General features: G+C 39.2%; 1 protein-coding gene across 1 annotated transcript; it reads right to left on the reverse strand.

Annotated features, from left to right (window-relative positions):
• Positions 1 to 406: 406 nt before the first annotated feature.
• Positions 407 to 16,524, reverse strand: tspan1 (tetraspanin 1). The gene is made up of 8 exons (XM_086269384.1): positions 16,070 to 16,524; positions 15,865 to 15,927; positions 10,007 to 10,213; positions 8,870 to 8,944; positions 3,467 to 3,565; positions 1,991 to 2,134; positions 742 to 825; positions 407 to 657 (listed from the first exon to the last, which is right to left on the reverse strand). The coding sequence occupies exons 2-8, from the start codon at positions 15,919 to 15,921 to the stop codon at positions 598 to 600; spliced, it is 726 nt and encodes a 241-aa protein (XP_086125510.1). The 5' UTR covers positions 15,922 to 15,927; positions 16,070 to 16,524; the 3' UTR covers positions 407 to 597.
• Between the last annotated feature and the right edge of the window lie 1,010 nt (positions 16,525 to 17,534).

Raw genomic sequence — 17,534 nt, forward strand, 5'->3', positions numbered from 1 at the left:
CGTCAATATGATGTCATGTCCGCCATTTACGTTTCTTTCACATCACATTTAGCATATGTCACCTGAAGCAATTTGTTTCCACAGCAGACTTTTGTTCAACTCTCCACTAAATATGGGTAAATATGGGTAAAGGTTTTTGTTAGTTAAACTAAATCATTTTGTTCTGGGTGCTCGCTGACTGAACCTCTTCAGCTCACAGTTTTTCGTTTGCTTCTACCTTTAGGTCCTTATACTGAGTTGACTTTCTGACTTTTGTTGCAGATCTGAAACTGTGGCCACTAAATGTGGATATTAAAAAAAAAGCAAAACCCAAAAGGTGTTGAAAAAAATAACCCAACACTGAAACATATTCAACAAATGTTTGAAATATTTTATTTTATACATACATTCTTTTTGAAAAGGCAACATTGAAAACCAAGGATGATATTGGTAAAAGTGTACTACTTCTAACAGAAACTTATATATGATGTTTTCTTTACATAATAAATATGACTTTATAGCTAATTATTGCATAAAAAGAATAAGAGTGATGTTAATATAGATTTGATTTTTAATTAAATTATCTGTCACTCCCAAAATGTTCTCTGTGAAGACCTCTCAGCTATCTTCGTTATCCAGGTGGCAGTACAAATTAATGGATACCAATATGGCAGCAATCTGGAGAAACAAAAGTGTAAGAGTCCAAACAGAATGACATAAACAGGTTTTGAATGCATCCTTAAGCTTTGCATGAGTTTTTACCTCCAGTAATCCAATTCCTGCAGCAGTGCCTCCCATGGTGCTAGCGTTCTCTTTGATGATCATCAGGATCTGCTGAAAACAGCCCTAATAGGAAATGGGCTCTGGTTAATTCCTAATGCATCATCATAACACGCATGGCTGACACTCATGCAGACACTAATGCAAAAATAACAATCGCAAAACTGCAAAATAATGGTTGGCTCAAAATCCACTACATTTCTAGGCCAGAATCAAGATGCTTGGGGCAGTCAACACTTGGTCCAGAATCAAATATTTTAACTGTTGCTACCGTCATAGAATTTAGACATACATGGTCCCCCACTGTTAAAATCTTAGTGACGTTTTGGTGTTTTTCATTTGTTTGCATAGCTCTGAGGTTATGCAAAAAGAATGACTGTGGAATTTCAATCCATGCAGGAGCTACAATGAGACTTCAGTTGAAGATAAGTTAACCTGAAAAAATGTTAAAGCTTAAAAACGTATGGCAAAAAACAAAAAAATAGCTGCAGTAGACAGTTTCCATTGTTTTTACTGGACATTGTTGTCATTGGGCAGGATGTTCCACACATTTTCACACCACTACATGTGTCAGTAATGAACTACAATGTGGGTGGCATGGTTTCAATACCAGGAATATAAACTTTATTTATGCTTAGCACCATTTATGTCTATGTAAAAATATTTAATATTACAGCATTAAAAAGGTCTTTTACAGGTTTTGGTCTCTATAGTAAGTTCTTATCTAACAACCATACTTAAATTGCACTTTTCTTCTAGAATTAAACCCTCGAAATGCAGTTTAATAATACAAGTCTCATACTCCCAATCACTCACACATTCATACAGTGCTTTATTCTATGCCATACCATCTTGTCTAGCACACATACTCTAATATAAAGCCATCAGAATCTCGGCCGAGGATATTTCAACATGTGAACCGGAGGAACTGACAATCAAACTACCAACTTTCAAATTAGTAGGAAACCTGCTTTACTTCCAGGCCCACAGTCCCCAGACAACTTCATAGCATGACAGAATATTTGTTTTCACTTCTTTTGATTCTATTTTGATTCTAATTAGTGGTCACTAACAGCTACATATGTAGCTGGCAGTTGTCTGCTACATATCAGTGAACTGGACCTGGAACGCCACAGAGCATGGCAAACAGTATTCCTGCTAAACACTAGCTTGTTTGAATTGTCATTGTTTTCATGCCAGAGCTGCACAATGTATAATATGGTAATTTCACCTGCACATTGCTGTACTCTGCCTGGGCTGGGGTGCAAGTGTTGTTGTTGGTCCTGCAACAGATGGAAGGCAGGCTGCCTCCAGTTGCATTTTGGAAGTTAGAGCCCATGAAATCAGTGTAGTTGGAGAAACCACAGCAATTTAGCTGAAAGAAGGATGACATTCTTGTGTTATTCATGCCGCAGGAAAATATGTGAAGAGGGTTATCTACATAATGGTCCTTTCTTAAAGGCACTGTCTTGTCTTGATGTTAGTGGTTTCTATCTCCTCTTTCAGACATATATTCCAGCAGGGTGTAGGTGTTACTTGCCTAAATCTCATTCTTCTCTTTCAGCTAACTCTTCTGGACTTGCCTTAGTCTCTGCAGGTATTTGGTGGTTGCAACTTTCCTGGCAGCCGCTTCATGATTCCCACATCCCTGTGAGATTGCCCTGTAATTCTCGCTATTCTTAGTGTCTGCAATGTTCCCTTTTGGTTTTGCAATCCCCTCAGTTCTGACTACCATCACTCTCTTTGTTTGTTCCCTCTCCAGTTCGAATAGCATTCCACTGTCACTGGTGTAGATCTTGGTGGGATGGATAAGTGAATCGATGTCCTGTTTACTCCTGGCATACAGCTTGATATCATCCATGTAGAGGAGGTGGCTAACGATTGCTCTATTCTGTAAGCAGTGTGTGTAATCAGTCTTGTCAATCACCTGGGATTAAAGAGTTCAGGCCTACAAAGAACAGTGGGGGGAGAGCATCTTGAACAACTGCTCTGTTTACCAGTAGCTGATGTTTTGCCCCTCTGATCCCCAAGGATCTGTGAACATTGGGGATCAGCACTGTCCAGCCTTCAATTATCCATTCCAGCTACGTGTTGTCCATTATCAACCGGTTCATTTCTGCTGCCAGGTGCTCATGGAGTGCAGTTAGTTCTTCAGCAAGCAGATGTGAATCATGTTGGGGCCTGGTACTGTCCAACTGGTGCTGTTCATGCTTGACACTCTTTGTTGGATGTTTGTAATGGTTACTAGATCCTGTTCAGGCAGCAGAAATCCAGACTCATCCGACAAGACAATGTGTTTGCAATTGTCTGTTATTTGAGTTAGTGTTGCTTTCCTACCAGCTGAAAGCATCCCAGCCAACCTTGTGTGACTTCCAACATTCAAGGAATTTCACTCCCTGGATATTTTCTCTTTTGAAGATCATTGTCTGTAGGATGACTATGTTCTAAAATACAGGTAGATCAGCGATTTCTGAAATACTCAGACCAGCCTGTCTAGCATCAGCACCTATGCCATGTTCAAGTCCCTTAAACCACTTTTGTACATGACTAAATGCATTTGTTTCTGTCATGTGATTGGCAGAACAGATATATATGTTAATATGCAGTTAAGCAGGTATACATAAATCAATGGTGAATGTATATACAGTTTATATATATAAAGTTCTAAACACATATAACAAGAATAGGAAAACACAATATCCTGTACCTGTGTCATGGTGCTGTTCCAGAGCTTAGTGACAGCAGGATCATTACCATATTGATTCTGTAGAGCAGGAGTCGCCCACGCTCTCAAGATCCCCTCAGCCTGTGGAAAAAACTGATTTACTGACATCATATATAAACAAATATATCCTCACTGGACACATCTAGTCTGAATTTTATATTTTGTTTCTAAAGTCACTGGGTCAAAATTACCCAGTGACAATCCTTTCTATCTATACTCGCTAGGTTGTTATGTTTAGTTTTAGTGTCTTGTGATGTCTAGGTAAACTGTGTCAGATGTGTCCTCACTTCCCACATTATCCCTCTTGTATTTAGTGTCTGTGTCTTCCTTTGCTCCGTGTCGCGATCCATGGCTGTGTGTTTACTTGTGTGCCTCTCCGTGTGTTTAGGTTATATTTTCCCAGTTTACTTTTGTATCGTTTTCCCCTTGTGTCAGCAATAAAGCTGCCTTTTGAGTTCACTTTCTTGCCCCCGTGTAGTCTGCAATTGGATCCTGCCTGCCTTTCCTGCCTGCACAGAGCCGCATCATGACAAGGATAGCTTGCCCTCATGTCCTCCCTTCTTTGTTTCCTTTCCTTTGCAGATTGCTATTTCTGTTTTGATAAATAAACCTATCACGTACTGTCACAAAGACCTAATTGATGGGTAGGGAGGGTCAGAAATGTACTCTAAATGCATGTAGCCATGTACAGCCCTATTTTCTTTTCTTTTTAGCTTCTCTGTGTGGGTGGACATGTTTGAATGCGTGCACAGTGAATGGGATACATGGGGTATCCCAAGGGGATGCTGCGATACAAGTCACGATTAAATGTGCCCCCCAAGTGAGGCTAAAATCAGAAAGATATATTACTAGGAGGCTAATTCAATACTGTCAATTGCCCTGCGCCTTGTCACTTTCTGTTGGATGCATACACGTGCATTCGCCCACACATGCACGCATGCACGCACGCACACACACACACACAGTGGATAAGCAACAAAGAGCTTGAAGTAATACACAGTTCAGTGATGCAGGAGATGTTAGCACTGTACATCTATCAATGTAGAGTGGTATGAACACATTTACACATGATCAAAATCTCCACCTTCATTGCTCTATAGTATGTTGCTGTTTTTCAAATAATTAACAGTATCTTTTCTTGTATGGCATACATGTTAAGAAGAAAGCAATAAATAAAAATCAAAGCAACTAATTCCAAAGAAAGTGATATACTCATTTGTTCATAGGAGTGGGTTAGTTGTCATAATTGTCATAATTGTCATATTTAGTCATGTTTTTGCTCGTTGGGTTAGCGGGTTGTTGGGTTAGCGCAGAGGTTCCCAAAGTGGGGGAACAGAGCCATTGCGGGGGGGGGGGGGGGGGGGGGGGGGGTTATGATAATAAAAAAAAAAAAGAGAATGCTTGGATACTGCTAGTATAATGGACAGAGTTTTTTGGGGGGCTTCCAAACATCGCCAAATATGTTTCCAAACCAACTTCTGTCCAAGCCAAAGATTAGAAAATATGATGAAGCACATCTTGCCGTTGGCTTCACCTACGTGGCTTCACCACCTATGTGTCGCCTTCTGTTCCTAAAAAAAGCAACAGAGCACTCGGTGGTCTCACAAACTCAGGTGGGATACTGTCTGTCCAATCCAAAGTAAAGTCCGGGTTCTGTCTGAGGTTGATGTCTAAAAATGATCAGTGCATTGCTGGAAGATGCAATAAGACGGTAGTTGGGAGCACTGTGCCACTGGATACGTCCATACGTGCCAGCAAGAAGTAGCTTTCCAGAAGTGGTCCTTGATTCTTGGAAAACTCTGACTCTTCTAACCCTTCTGAGAATTCTGTTCACTGCTCTGTGTGAACTCTTGTGGGGAACACCTGACCATGGCTGGTCTATGGTGAAATTACCCTTTCTAATGCGCTCAATACTGTTTAGTAACATGGACATGTATGTTTTGGTTTATTGCATGTGTGGGTTAGAATGGATGTTACCAATATCTAATCAGAATTTCATGTTAATGGCACATTTAGAAATATATTTACTTAGAAAATTGGTGGCATGTTCAATACTTTTTTAAAAAATCTGTTGTACATGTATCAGTACAACATACATTTATATTCCTCTTGTTTTTTGGGGTTTTTTGTTTGTTTTTTTAAGGCATTTGGTTTTTAAACATTTTCTAAGTAAGGATAAGAATTAAGAATTAAAGTGGCGCAACTGTTGTGTCACTAAACATCACAGCACATCTATTTCACAGCACATCTATTTCATGTACTCATAACTCATATCATATCAGCCCTGTAATATATCTCCACTTTGGTCACTTTGTACAAACAGAACCATGACAACGACCACTGACAGCTTCTCATAATACATGCTGGAAATCTCAGTTACTCTGACTACCTGAAGGTTATTGACTTCCTGGTTAGATGAGCAGCAGAGACCCAGAAACCAAAAGGCAGATTTATGCTGCAGATAAGTAATACATGATAGATCAGGTCTTTATTTATATCCTCCTTTATTTGTACCCTCCTCTGTCTTTTACATATTTACACAGGCAGCTATATATATGCATATTAGATGTATATTGTCCATTTTCATTATTCCACTGGTATACTGTTTATTGTGTCTTATGAAAAGCAGGAGATGGAAAGCTGGTCTCACACATTAATATCCACGATGGAACTTACCATGTCTGCAATGAACAAATGATGCTAAAGATAACAAAGAGCACATTAAATTGTTTTAATGAAAACAAAGCTGAGTTATATCTTACATTTAATGGGGGTTCAGGCAATAGCTTGGACCCACTCCTCACTTTCTCTAGACAAGCATGCTCTCTGTTGTCAAAACGTGTCTCACCAGTTGCCGTTTACATGGTTGGCTTTGGTTTGCTCAGCTTTTGGAAATGAGAGTGGAGAGATTGAATTTAACAAACTCAGAGAACGACAGCAGGAGAGCAGCTCAATGTTCAGTCTCCAAGGACAACCACCAACACACTTGCCTATAGCTTCTTTGTTTGATAGGTGGCACACTCAGGATTGAACAGGAACATAATATATTACATTCCACCCAGAGAAAGAAGTTAAATGCAAACCTGGACACTGCAAAAAATAATCTTTAACAGAACATCAGGGCAACTGCATAAAAGATTTAAATCGCTCAACATATATATACATATATATATATGTATATATGTCAATTTAGTTCAAAAACTGCTGATTCAAAAGCCTCAGTTTTAAAGTATTTGCACACACATACATCAATGAACGAGAAGGTCGCTTCCCTTTGCCTTTTGGGTCAGAGAATGGGTTCTGTCATTTGTGCTTATGCACAGAATGGCAGTTCAGAATACCGAACCTTCTCCTACTGGGAGACTTTAACACTGTGGGCAACAACAGTGAGACCTAGAGGGGTGTAACTGGTTGGAACAGCGGGTTACCCTGTGGGACTTCAGAAGTAGCTCATGGGTACAGGCAAGCCAAACAGAATGTGGCTCAGCAGTAGCTGAAGCCAAAAAATCTGGTGTGCAGAGGGTGTTCCTGACCTCAACTGAGGATATAGTCAACCAGTGGAAGGAATACTTTGAGGATCTCCTTAATCTCACTGACACATCTTCTGTAGAGGAAGCAGAGTCTGGGGACGAGATCACTGAGGTAGTTTATCCTTTATTGGCCAAGATTTGTACAGGTCCAATGGATTATTTTGTTATTTTGGGTGCAAAATGAAAAAATAATTAACATCTTTTAGGAACCATTTGAATTTTCTCTCTAGCCCAAAATGGTTGAGGAATATGAAAATGTGAAGCGCGTGTGAAATAATCTAATCAGACCTGATTTTTTTTACATCCATGTTCAGACAGTACTACCTTGTGGATGTCTTCTGCTACCATGATAACACAATATCCCTGTAAAGCTCACTTTTTCTTCTTTCCAAAGCATTTTGTCTCTAGCACAAATGGTAACAGAGTTATTGACATTTAAAAACTCCTTGTAAAATGGGCCTGCTGGTGGGCAAATGGTAAATTATAATGGCCAACAATAAGTCTGTTTGGTTTCCACCGCAGATGCCCTTTGTCACCAATTCTAAAGGTTAGCCAGGTGGCACACCATTTGTCATCATCACTATACATGAGATTGTTGTTTTCACTGGATTATCATACAAATGATATGGGGCAGCTCTGTCTCAGGAGGTACAATAGGTCATCAACTAATTGGAGCATAGTGGATGGATCAGTCTGTATGTTGAAGTATCCTTGGGCAAAATAATGCGTTGCCCTCTGAGTTACAACCACATTCATTGGAGTCAGTGTGTGTGAGTATGAGAGTATGAGAATGTTATGTCATAGAGTAGTAAATGCTGTATGAATGTGTATGTGACTGAGTAAATTAGTAGAGAAGAATCAGTAGAAATTTAGAGTAAGTTAAAGAAATAAATGCAGCAGCCACTTGGCAAATAATAATGAGCCAGTCAAACTGTACAGTGGAACCCCGACTTACGAAACTAATTCGTTCCAGAGGGTAAGTCAAAATGTTCGTAAGTCGAAGCACCTTTTTCCATCGCCTTTTCCCAAAACCAAAAACGTCCTCCAGTTTTTGGTTTTGGGAAATATTTTAGCAGTTATAATCTACAGGACTTTCTTTTGCTTGTTTTGTTTGTTTTTGCTTGTTTTTGTCCTTTTTTGTGATACTTTTTGCAGTGTGTACCTGCAGCTTAAACTGGTTTATCAATAGCAGAAGTTCAAACAAATTAAATGAAATTTTCAAGCACTGCAGAGTTCCCTCTGCTCTATTCCCCATTTCCCAGCTGCAGAAAGCCAAGTATTAGATTACCATTCTTGCCTCTGGAATTTCAGGAACAACCGATTTTCTCTTAGGACCCCAGTCTTCACTAACCTCCCTTTTCACAGCGCCTTTGAATTCCTTTTAATTTTTACTTGGTGTGGCACTAAATGAAAATGGAGTATGCATGTATGCAGGTGTGTGTGTGTGAGTGTGTGTGTATGTGAGTGAAAGAGAGAGAGAGAGAAGGCAGACAGAGGGGAACACATATCTAAATAGGCTGTTTTGCATATAAAATGCTTTAGGTTTTATATTTCAGAGTAATATATTGTTCAAAGTGAGAGACAGTGCACACAGCCCCAGGCTATCCCAGAGTCATTAAGTAGCAGAAATGTAGTGAGGTGGACATAAAGCCCATAATTCAATAATAGTCCACTGCTAAGATAGAAAATTTATATTGAGATAAAATCCAGACAATAGCACAATGAGGTGAAAGGGTGGGAGAAAAAGCAGAACTAGATGAGAAAAATAAAAAAAGACAAAAGAAAAAGGAAAAGGAAAAGGAATGAGAGTAATAGACAAAGAGAAAAAGGATGGATGCAGGAAATGAAAACTTACAAACGAGGTGTAGGTCAAAGCTACGACTCCAGTAGCCACTTCAGAAATGAATATGATGAGCATGATGGAGGCAAACTGCAGGGAGAGAAGAAGAGGGGAATGTGTCAAGGTTTTTCAAATATACTGATTAAAAAAAAGCTTATCTATAGTCGCATTGTTGTAAAATCAATGGACAGTGAGTACACGGGTCTATGCTGAAAGGACAGAGCTGATGATCCATCTTCATTTATTATGTTTAGTTCATTACAGCAGTTTCTCAGGTAGGCCAAATATCTGCTGCTAACTGTGATGCCAGTTGTAGAATATACTCCTCTGCTGTCATTCAACTCACCAGGAGCTGTAGACATGATGGGGGCGCTGCAGGGGCAAAATGTGCTGCCTGTGCTCCTCATTACTCACTGCAGTGGGCTAAGAGGTAGTTAACGTCTTCGCTAATGAGTGTAATAATGTACAATGTGTTGTACAAGGGTTGGTGGTGTTGCTGATATGGATGAGGAAGGAGGGTGGCTGATGAACCCAGTGTAAAAGCAAGGATGGGTGGGATACCAAAAAAAATGTGGGCCACTTCATGAAACCACACAGTATCATTTTTAGTGTTTTTGATCTTAATATCAGTGTCCTCATTTAAAAGCAGTGAAGCAATACATATATGGATTATTAATCCATGATTGCTGTTTTATTCCATCTAATGAATTGAAGTTTAACATTTAGTCTTATTTCTTTAGTTGCTCAAACTTTCCATTGAGATGTGATTGAGATATGATTCCACTGAAATAATATTTAAGCAATTACAGGTGACAAACTTTTATTGACTCTGAAGACAGACTGAAACGACTACCTGAAACTGTGCATGATATCAGTGACTGACGTGACAGGGTAGTAAAAATATTAGAAGATTGTCTAGGCCTCCGGAGCCTGGAAAATCTGTTAGTGACTCATTATCAGCTTCAAAATTCTGCACACCAAGTGAGTTTCTCCATCTGAATGCACACAGAGAGTGACTCTGCGTGCACCCTATGGTTTTCCTTCCAGTATTTGTTCTTTTCCTATTTGTTACTGTTTGCTACACACTTATTTGTTACGCCAGTGTTCAGGTACTTTATTAGCCATCGTCTAAAGCAGGAGTTGTCCACTTACTGTAAGGAGTAGACACTTGCTCTTCTTATGGGCTGCATAACAGCCCAAGATTCCCAGCAGCACCAGCGCAGCCCCGATGACAATGCAAAAGAAGCCAACATTGACCACCTGGGTACTTTGTTTGGAGAAAGGTCTCAAGATCTGTAGCAAGGAAGCCCCATCACTGCTCACCCAGATCCCCAATGCCAGCAGAGTGAGGCCACCCATCTGTAGGAGAAACAAGATCCATATACTGTACACTTAAGAAAAAATTGTGTTCATTGCAAATTTCTGTTAAGTATGTGCAAGTAATTCCCATTTGACAAAATAAGTAAATTAAATTGTTTAATTGAAAATGGGATGATCTGTTCAGTTCACTTTTTTATTTCTTTATTGACTTCTGCATTTACTTTGCCATGCGTCAAGAGCAGTGCATCAATTTTAACATAGTATGTCCGTTTCTGTTTCCCTCACTCTCACTGTTATTTTCAATGTATTCTACTAGTACAGAATCATTTAAATTGTATTATTGGATACATTAATTGGTTACATTGTTTTTTTTAACAGAGCTGACAAATCAACAAGTTATAATCTCAGACAGACAGCCTCACGCTGATCTTGTTATATCAGATTACTGCTTTCCCCAGGGTGACTGTAGCTTAAGCTATGCATTGTAATGTTAACTGTAAAGTAGTATTTACAGGTAAAAAGAAATTATGAAATAACTACTACAATGACACTTACTTGTAGCATTCCTTATGTTTCCTGCATTTTTTATGTTTGAAAAGACAAATAGGGTCATCATCATTATTATGCACTAATTTGCATATATTTCTAATACACAGAGTGTAGTCAAATAAGTACCCAAATGTGTATCTTGGATATTTCTTTGCACTAATGAGAAAAATGGCTATGTAGCCTAATAGAAGGAAACCAGCTTAAAATATAAAAAAAAAACTGCTTGGTTCATGAAGTCTTCAACCTGTAGTGTCTCACACTGGTCCACAATCAAGTAAGCCTCCCTATGGATATAGCCATTGCCGTTACTTAAGAAACCACATTACAAAACATTACATGCTGCACCAATTAGATTGATGCATGAGCATTACAGACAACAGATAAATTCTTTCAACCACAATTTCCGACTATTTAATGATGTGTTATGAATCCAAACAGAGGTGTCACCAGACAGTGTAGTAGTCTTTGTGTCTAGATTTCATGCCAGCAGCCCCTGAGGGTAAAAATAAAAGTTCTTTTCCTCTTTCCATCTTATAAAAATCCCAATTAACTTCAATGTCTGCAGCAGGCTGCTCTATATGTTTTATCAGTCTCTTGTTGCAGGCACCATCTTCTTTGCTGTAGCGTGCTGGGTTGCAGGCATCAAAGCAAAGGACACAAACAGACTGAACAAACTCATCAAGAAGGCAGAGTCTGTTGTTGCCATGAAGCTCGCCACCCTGGAGGAGGTGATCAGTGACAGAATGCTGGCAAGACCGCAGGCAATGATGCAGCCCCCCCCCCCATAACACACTGGACAATCTGAAGAGCAGTTTCAGGAACAGGTTCCTTCAACCTCGTTGTTGAGGGAACGTTACAGTAGGTCTTTCCTTCCCGCTGCTATTATTTATATGTATATTTATGTTTATACCTATCTCTATTTATGTATTTATCTTAATATTTATTATTCTTAACATTTCTTAATATTTATTCTATCAATATCTCTGTTTCTACACTCATTTTATATGAGTGCTTGATGTTTGGTGTATATTTGCTGCTATGACAACTCAGTTTCCCTCTGGGATTAATATACAGTAGTTTCTCTGACCTGTGTGAAGGCATCTGCAAAATGACAGCATCTTTATGTCACTACCTTTAATTCACACAGGCTCATTGACCAGGAACCGATTCAATAATCATCCAATGCTGTTTGAGAAAGCCAGCCTTCAGGTTTCTGGAGGAAGGCTCCAGGATTACCGCTTTGCCCGTAACAAAGAGAGAATGTTACTATCCTCCATTAATTTTATGGACTGCAGTGTAATTTTTCCATCTCCAGCTTTACAAAAACTGGACACTACGTATGTGTCCAGTATCCCCATGGGCATTCACCGAATAGCTTAGTAGTTAACAGCACTGTTTCACAGAAACTGTTATCTCCAGGTGCTTTACAACACAACATCAAAGTGAAGCCCAGTGAATATTAGTCTCTAGGTTTGGTGAGCGAGATAAATATGGATAACAATTGAAAAAAGGTCAATATGATAAGGGCTAAATGTGATGTTGTCTTGCTGCTGTATTAATCATGTAAAAATATTTAATACATTTTCATTAACATGACAAAGAGTTATGGCAAATTTAAAATTGGATCACATTTTATATCATGTCTTGCTGTCATAAGTCAGTAGTCAATTCAATTGCTGATTTCACTGCTGCGTGATACTTTCTGGTGAATTTCTGTTCACCAGATAGCTGTTGTACTTTGATTCTACTTGCATTTGCTAACAAACTACTGTAATGCTCTCTTTGCAGAACTCTAACTATATGTATGTATGATAAAATGTGCTCTATAAATAAAATGTAATTGCCATGATCTCTCCGGCTCCTCCTTCATGTCTCCATCTTTGACTTTCTCTTCACTTTCTTTTATACCCTTTTAACCTTCTCCCTCCCCTCTGTGTATTTCACCCTCCACTCACCCTACTTTGAAGCCTCATATGAGCAGTCAGGCTCTATCAGACTGGTTTCAGTCATGGGACCCCCTTCTGCTCCACATCAGGAACCAGCACTCCACACTCCAGCACTCTTTCAGACACTGACATGTCCCTTATGGGAAAAATCTCCTGCTTCCTGTCTTTGTCTTTCCTACACATTCTCTTTGTTTTTGACTCTCTCATTTATTCTTGTTTTCACTCTCCACCTCTTACTCTGGGGTGTCTCTTCAGCCTGTTCAGTTCATCATAGCATTGTCGACTAAATGTAATGCAAGAAGCATATTTCCCCTCAAACCCCATTTCTGTCACCATCATGCCCCATCTACAAAAAAGTGAAAAGTGTGCCAGCTATAAATACACTTATCACAGCTGGCACAGTTTTCACCTTTTTTGAGACCTTTGACGGTGTGTTATATGCATTTGGATGTCTTTTTCAGGATCTACATTGCAAAGGGAATGGGAGTAAACCAGGTTTTATGAGACTGAGAATTGGTGCTAGTGGTGGAGAAACAATATCTTTGTCATCTATAGAAACAGAAAGAGTCTTACAGTTAGTGGACTGTGACTGAATAACAGGCTGCAGAATGAGAAACAAAGGCTCCAATAAGGGGAGAGTAAAGCTACAGTGGGAATGAAAAGAGAACCTCAGGGGAATTAGTTCACTTTGAAAAGCTTGGAAAGTGATAGAAGAATAGACAGATAGATTTATCTTTATTAATGGGCTATGTACCACAGCCCTTTAAGGTGGCAGTATTAAAAAGCCATCACTTGACCCAGGAGTTATAATTTTGGATATTGGCCTAATTATAAGGTAAATTATAGAGTAGTTGTAAAACAGCTAACTGGTTTGATCGAACTCATCACATACAAAAAGTGCAATAGTGAAGATCAAAAATGATCTGCTTATGGCCTCTGACAGTGGACTTGTCTCTATGCTTGCCCTGCTAGAGCTCAGTGCAGCTTTCACCACTGTTGACCATAATATTTTATTACAGAGATTACAACATGCCATAGGTAATGAAGTTGCTGCACTGCAGTGTTTTGAATCATATCCATCTATAAACTCCAGTTTTTTTCATGTAAATGGAGAGTTTTCTTCACACACTGAGGTTAACAGGTATCTGTGCTAGGACGCTTAGGCCATATCATTAGAGGATGTAGCATACATTTTCATTGCTATGCAGATGATGCATACCTTTATCTATCAAGAAAGCCAAATGACACACATCAAATACTTAAACTACAGGAATGTCCTAAAGACATAAAGACCTAGATGCTTTAATTTCCTGTTTCAAAATTCAGATAAAACCATGAGGATTCTACTCTTCCCTAAAGTCTTGGTGTATAAAAACATGGTGTACACATGGTGGATGGCATTACCTGGGCTTCCAGTAACACTGTGAGGAATCTTGGAGTCATTTTTAACCAGGATATCTTCTTCAATGCGCACATTAAACAATTATACCATCAGTCAGTACTGATGCAGAGAAGGTTGTTAATACATTTCAGCTCCATTGGTGTTTATAAAATTAACAACGGGTTCACTAGAGGGGCCAAAATGAGATATCCCCACTAGTTCACCAGTTTTCCTTTTAGGGCTGGTGTAACTACTGGTAGCATGAGGTGTTACGTGGAACCTACGGACATTGGGCAGGTAGTCCAACTCCTGGCAATGCAACATATTGATGTGCCATCCTGGAGGCTTGCTGTTTCTCCTAGCACAGCGGTCCCCAACCGTTTTTGCGCCACGGACCGGTTTATGCCCGACAATATTTTCACGGACCGGCCTTTAAGGTGTCGCGGATAAATACAACAAAATAAAACTAGTACCGGTACCGAAAAAAGAAGATTTATTCATAACACACGTGAAAAGACCCAACGATAAAAACGATAACAAAATAACGCTCAAAACCGAAAAAACCCCTGAAAACCATACATTTCACACCTGAGCCTCAACTCTCGCAGCCCGGTACCAAACGACTCACGGACCGGTACCGGTCCGAGGCCCGGGGGTTGGGGACCGCTGTCCTAGCACACTCTCAAGCCACTTACTAGTGTTTTGATCATGAGCAACACATTCACAGATTAGAAGATTCAGTGGAGAAGTACAAATCATATGTTAAGATAATCTTGAACAGTTAAACACTTTGATTATTAAGTGTGAGATTCAGATTTTGTTTGGACTCTACTATAGTAGTTTTGCATGATTAGCATTTTGAAATAACTGGGCTTTTGAGCTGCCCCTCATTTCACTTCTCTGTCCGATGTGACATATTTTAGCTGCTTCCCTGTTCCCTATGAGATTTATCTCTCTTTAACTAGCATTTGATTACCTGGACCTTGTATGCACCTGAACAGCAGGAAGGGGCTTGTGTGCTCATAGCTCTCGCTTTTACTACATTTAATACTTATGCATATGTACTCACACTATTTATTTATCACTGAAGATAAGGAAACACAGTCTTAGTTGCTATCCTTTAATGTTCCTATACGTGCTCACTTATTTAGTTTTCTCCTGCCACTATGAACAACAGGGTTTAGTTCTTGAAAAAACGTCTGCTTTAGATATGTTTTGAAGGGAGCTGCAGTTGCAAAAATATGTTTGAGCGTTCACATTAAAGCAAGATCTTCATGACCAATAAATAACTGTTACATCATTCTCCTGTGCTGTCTTAGATTTCAGACGGACATCACAATCGCCGCACCTTGAGAGCTGCTGCACCAAATTTATCAAGCAGCACTCAGCCGATGATTTCCATTTTGAGGAAAATGGCTCATGCTATATCTCATCTATAGCTCACCTGGGAGAGCAAGAACCCAAGTGAGCCCAGACCCCAAGCAAACTTAGCTTAACATTGGTAAGACTGAGGTGAAGATGTACGTGGCATAATTAATGTACAGCCTTTAAAGTTAATGAGGTAAAAATTGCAACAACCAGGCAAAATCTTTGGTATAGAAAAAGTATTATTTAGGCCTTCAGAGTGGTCAGAGATGATTATGTAACATCTCTTTTTGCACTGAATGGGAAAGGGAAATTATTTTCCAGGTTGTTTGTTTGTTTTTTTTAACTTTTTTTCTACGAATGTCACTCAGTAAATGAGTATCTCACAACCATGCCTCAACATCTTCCTAGTCATGCTGTATGTGTAATCAGAGTGGAAACATACTTACAAAGATAAAGAAGTTGAATAGCACCATCATGAATTTGAGAAGCATGAAGGAGCACATTTTAATCTGCAAAAGGAGGAAATTAATTTTAGGGTTTTGTACTTACATTACTGAGGACTCTTATCTAACACACACGCAAATGTTATTGGAAGGTTATGAAAAGGAAAATTAGAGAAAAGATAAAGTTCAAAAGTGGCAGCGATCTTACCTCTTTCTGTAAAACCAAAGTAGAGAAAAATTAAACCAGTTGGCTTTCTGAATTAAATAGTGACTAAAAATGCAGCAGAAACTTAAACACAAATGATCATCTGTCTCTTTAGTTTATCTCTTTCCAGGAACTTCCAGAGATGCAGGTAAAAAGTGCATGTCTGAGATCACAAATCTGAAATTTGTTTCCTCTTGGTGGAGCAAGAGGAGTGCTGGGTGTGTCTTGGAGGATACAGGTGACTGCAGGTGAAGGTGTGGTGCTGCTTAGGTGGCAGCTGTGAACCCTGCAGGGACAGGGACACATTCAAAGCAGTGGATTTCTTTTTTTCCTTTTGTACATTTTTACATATTCATCACACTTACATATATCATTTACATTTCCGTCATTTGTGGATATGGCTGTCCATGTGGTTTACTAGAGTCCCAAATCCTTAGAAATGTGTTTTTGAACCCTTTCCAGACTGATAGAGGTCATTAACTTGTTTACTCATTTGTTATTGAGGTTGTTTTTTTTTTAGATTGTGGCTTGACGTATGTGTCTGTGGTTTTTCACAGCATTGAAAAATGAATTTGCAATAGACCTTTAAACCTGTGACAAGATTAAAACAACCCACAAATCCTAGGACAACAGATTAAAGTGAAGACCGAAAGGTGCTGTAGGTAGCGCAGTATTCGACTTAGAAAGACAGAACCTTTCAATTCTAGCTCGTCAAAACTTGCAGCTGTGTCACGCTGTGTGAAACTTGTTGATGTTTGAGCTGTTCATATACTTTACCATCCAACTCTGAGGTCCCATTTGTACTCGAGCTGAACACTTTTACCGTTCCCATCTTGGTGTTTGAAATCAGAGCATAATAAGCAAGGTGAATCTGCTGACACACACGCACAGATGCATCAGGCCAGCTTAGGGCTCACTATCTCGCCCCAGGATCCTTCAAGATGACTTGCTCCATCTCCTCAGCCACATCCATCATTTTTGAGTCCATCTGTATAAGCAAGACCTGCCCTGTAAAATAAGTTTTCTCAACCTCAACATATGTTGCATACATCATCCTACATTACTACAACTAAATAGGTCAGAGTCTTAAGAAATCAGTAAATCCTAATAAATGAACAAATAAACGATACAATTGTTCCATTATTTTATTACTTCTGTTTTTGATGTCTTCAACATTCATAGATTTGCAAACTGCCCTGTTCAGCATTGTACACAGCCTCTCTCTCGCATCTTTTGGAAATATTATTACAAGACTTAACAAAGTACACTTATTTTATATGATGAATCACACTCTGCATATGTTCAGTTACTGTCACCACATTAAAACGTTGCTCACACTTGTTGGCACTCTCCTTGTCTTTGCTGTTTAATGGTTACTATCAGAGCCACAGATCAGCAGTATCTGATCTCTGTTACTGCTGCCTGCTGTCAACTCTATTGTTCATCTCTGCTTTCTTTGTTCTGTTTC

The sequence above is a fragment of the Aulonocara sp. 'chitande type north' Nkhata Bay genome, linkage group LG17 (genome assembly GCF_057382095.1).
Source record: "Aulonocara sp. 'chitande type north' Nkhata Bay isolate Kocher_YH1m ecotype deep benthic linkage group LG17, A_spYH_male_GT1.1, whole genome shotgun sequence".
In the NCBI taxonomy this organism is placed as follows: domain Eukaryota; kingdom Metazoa; phylum Chordata; class Actinopteri; order Cichliformes; family Cichlidae; genus Aulonocara; species Aulonocara sp. 'chitande type north' Nkhata Bay.

Coding starts and splice junctions, on each gene's coding strand:
- tspan1 (XM_086269384.1), bottom strand. CDS start 15,921: ATGTGCTCCTTCATGCTTCTCAAATTCATGATGGTGCTATTCAACTTC. Junction 10,214..15,864: donor TATTCAACTTCTTTATCTTT/GTAAGTATGTTT, acceptor TTTCTCCTACAG/ATGGGTGGCCTCACTCTGCT. Junction 8,945..10,006: donor GCAAGTGTCTACTCCTTACA/GTAAGTGGACAA, acceptor CTCTCCCTGCAG/TTTGCCTCCATCATGCTCAT.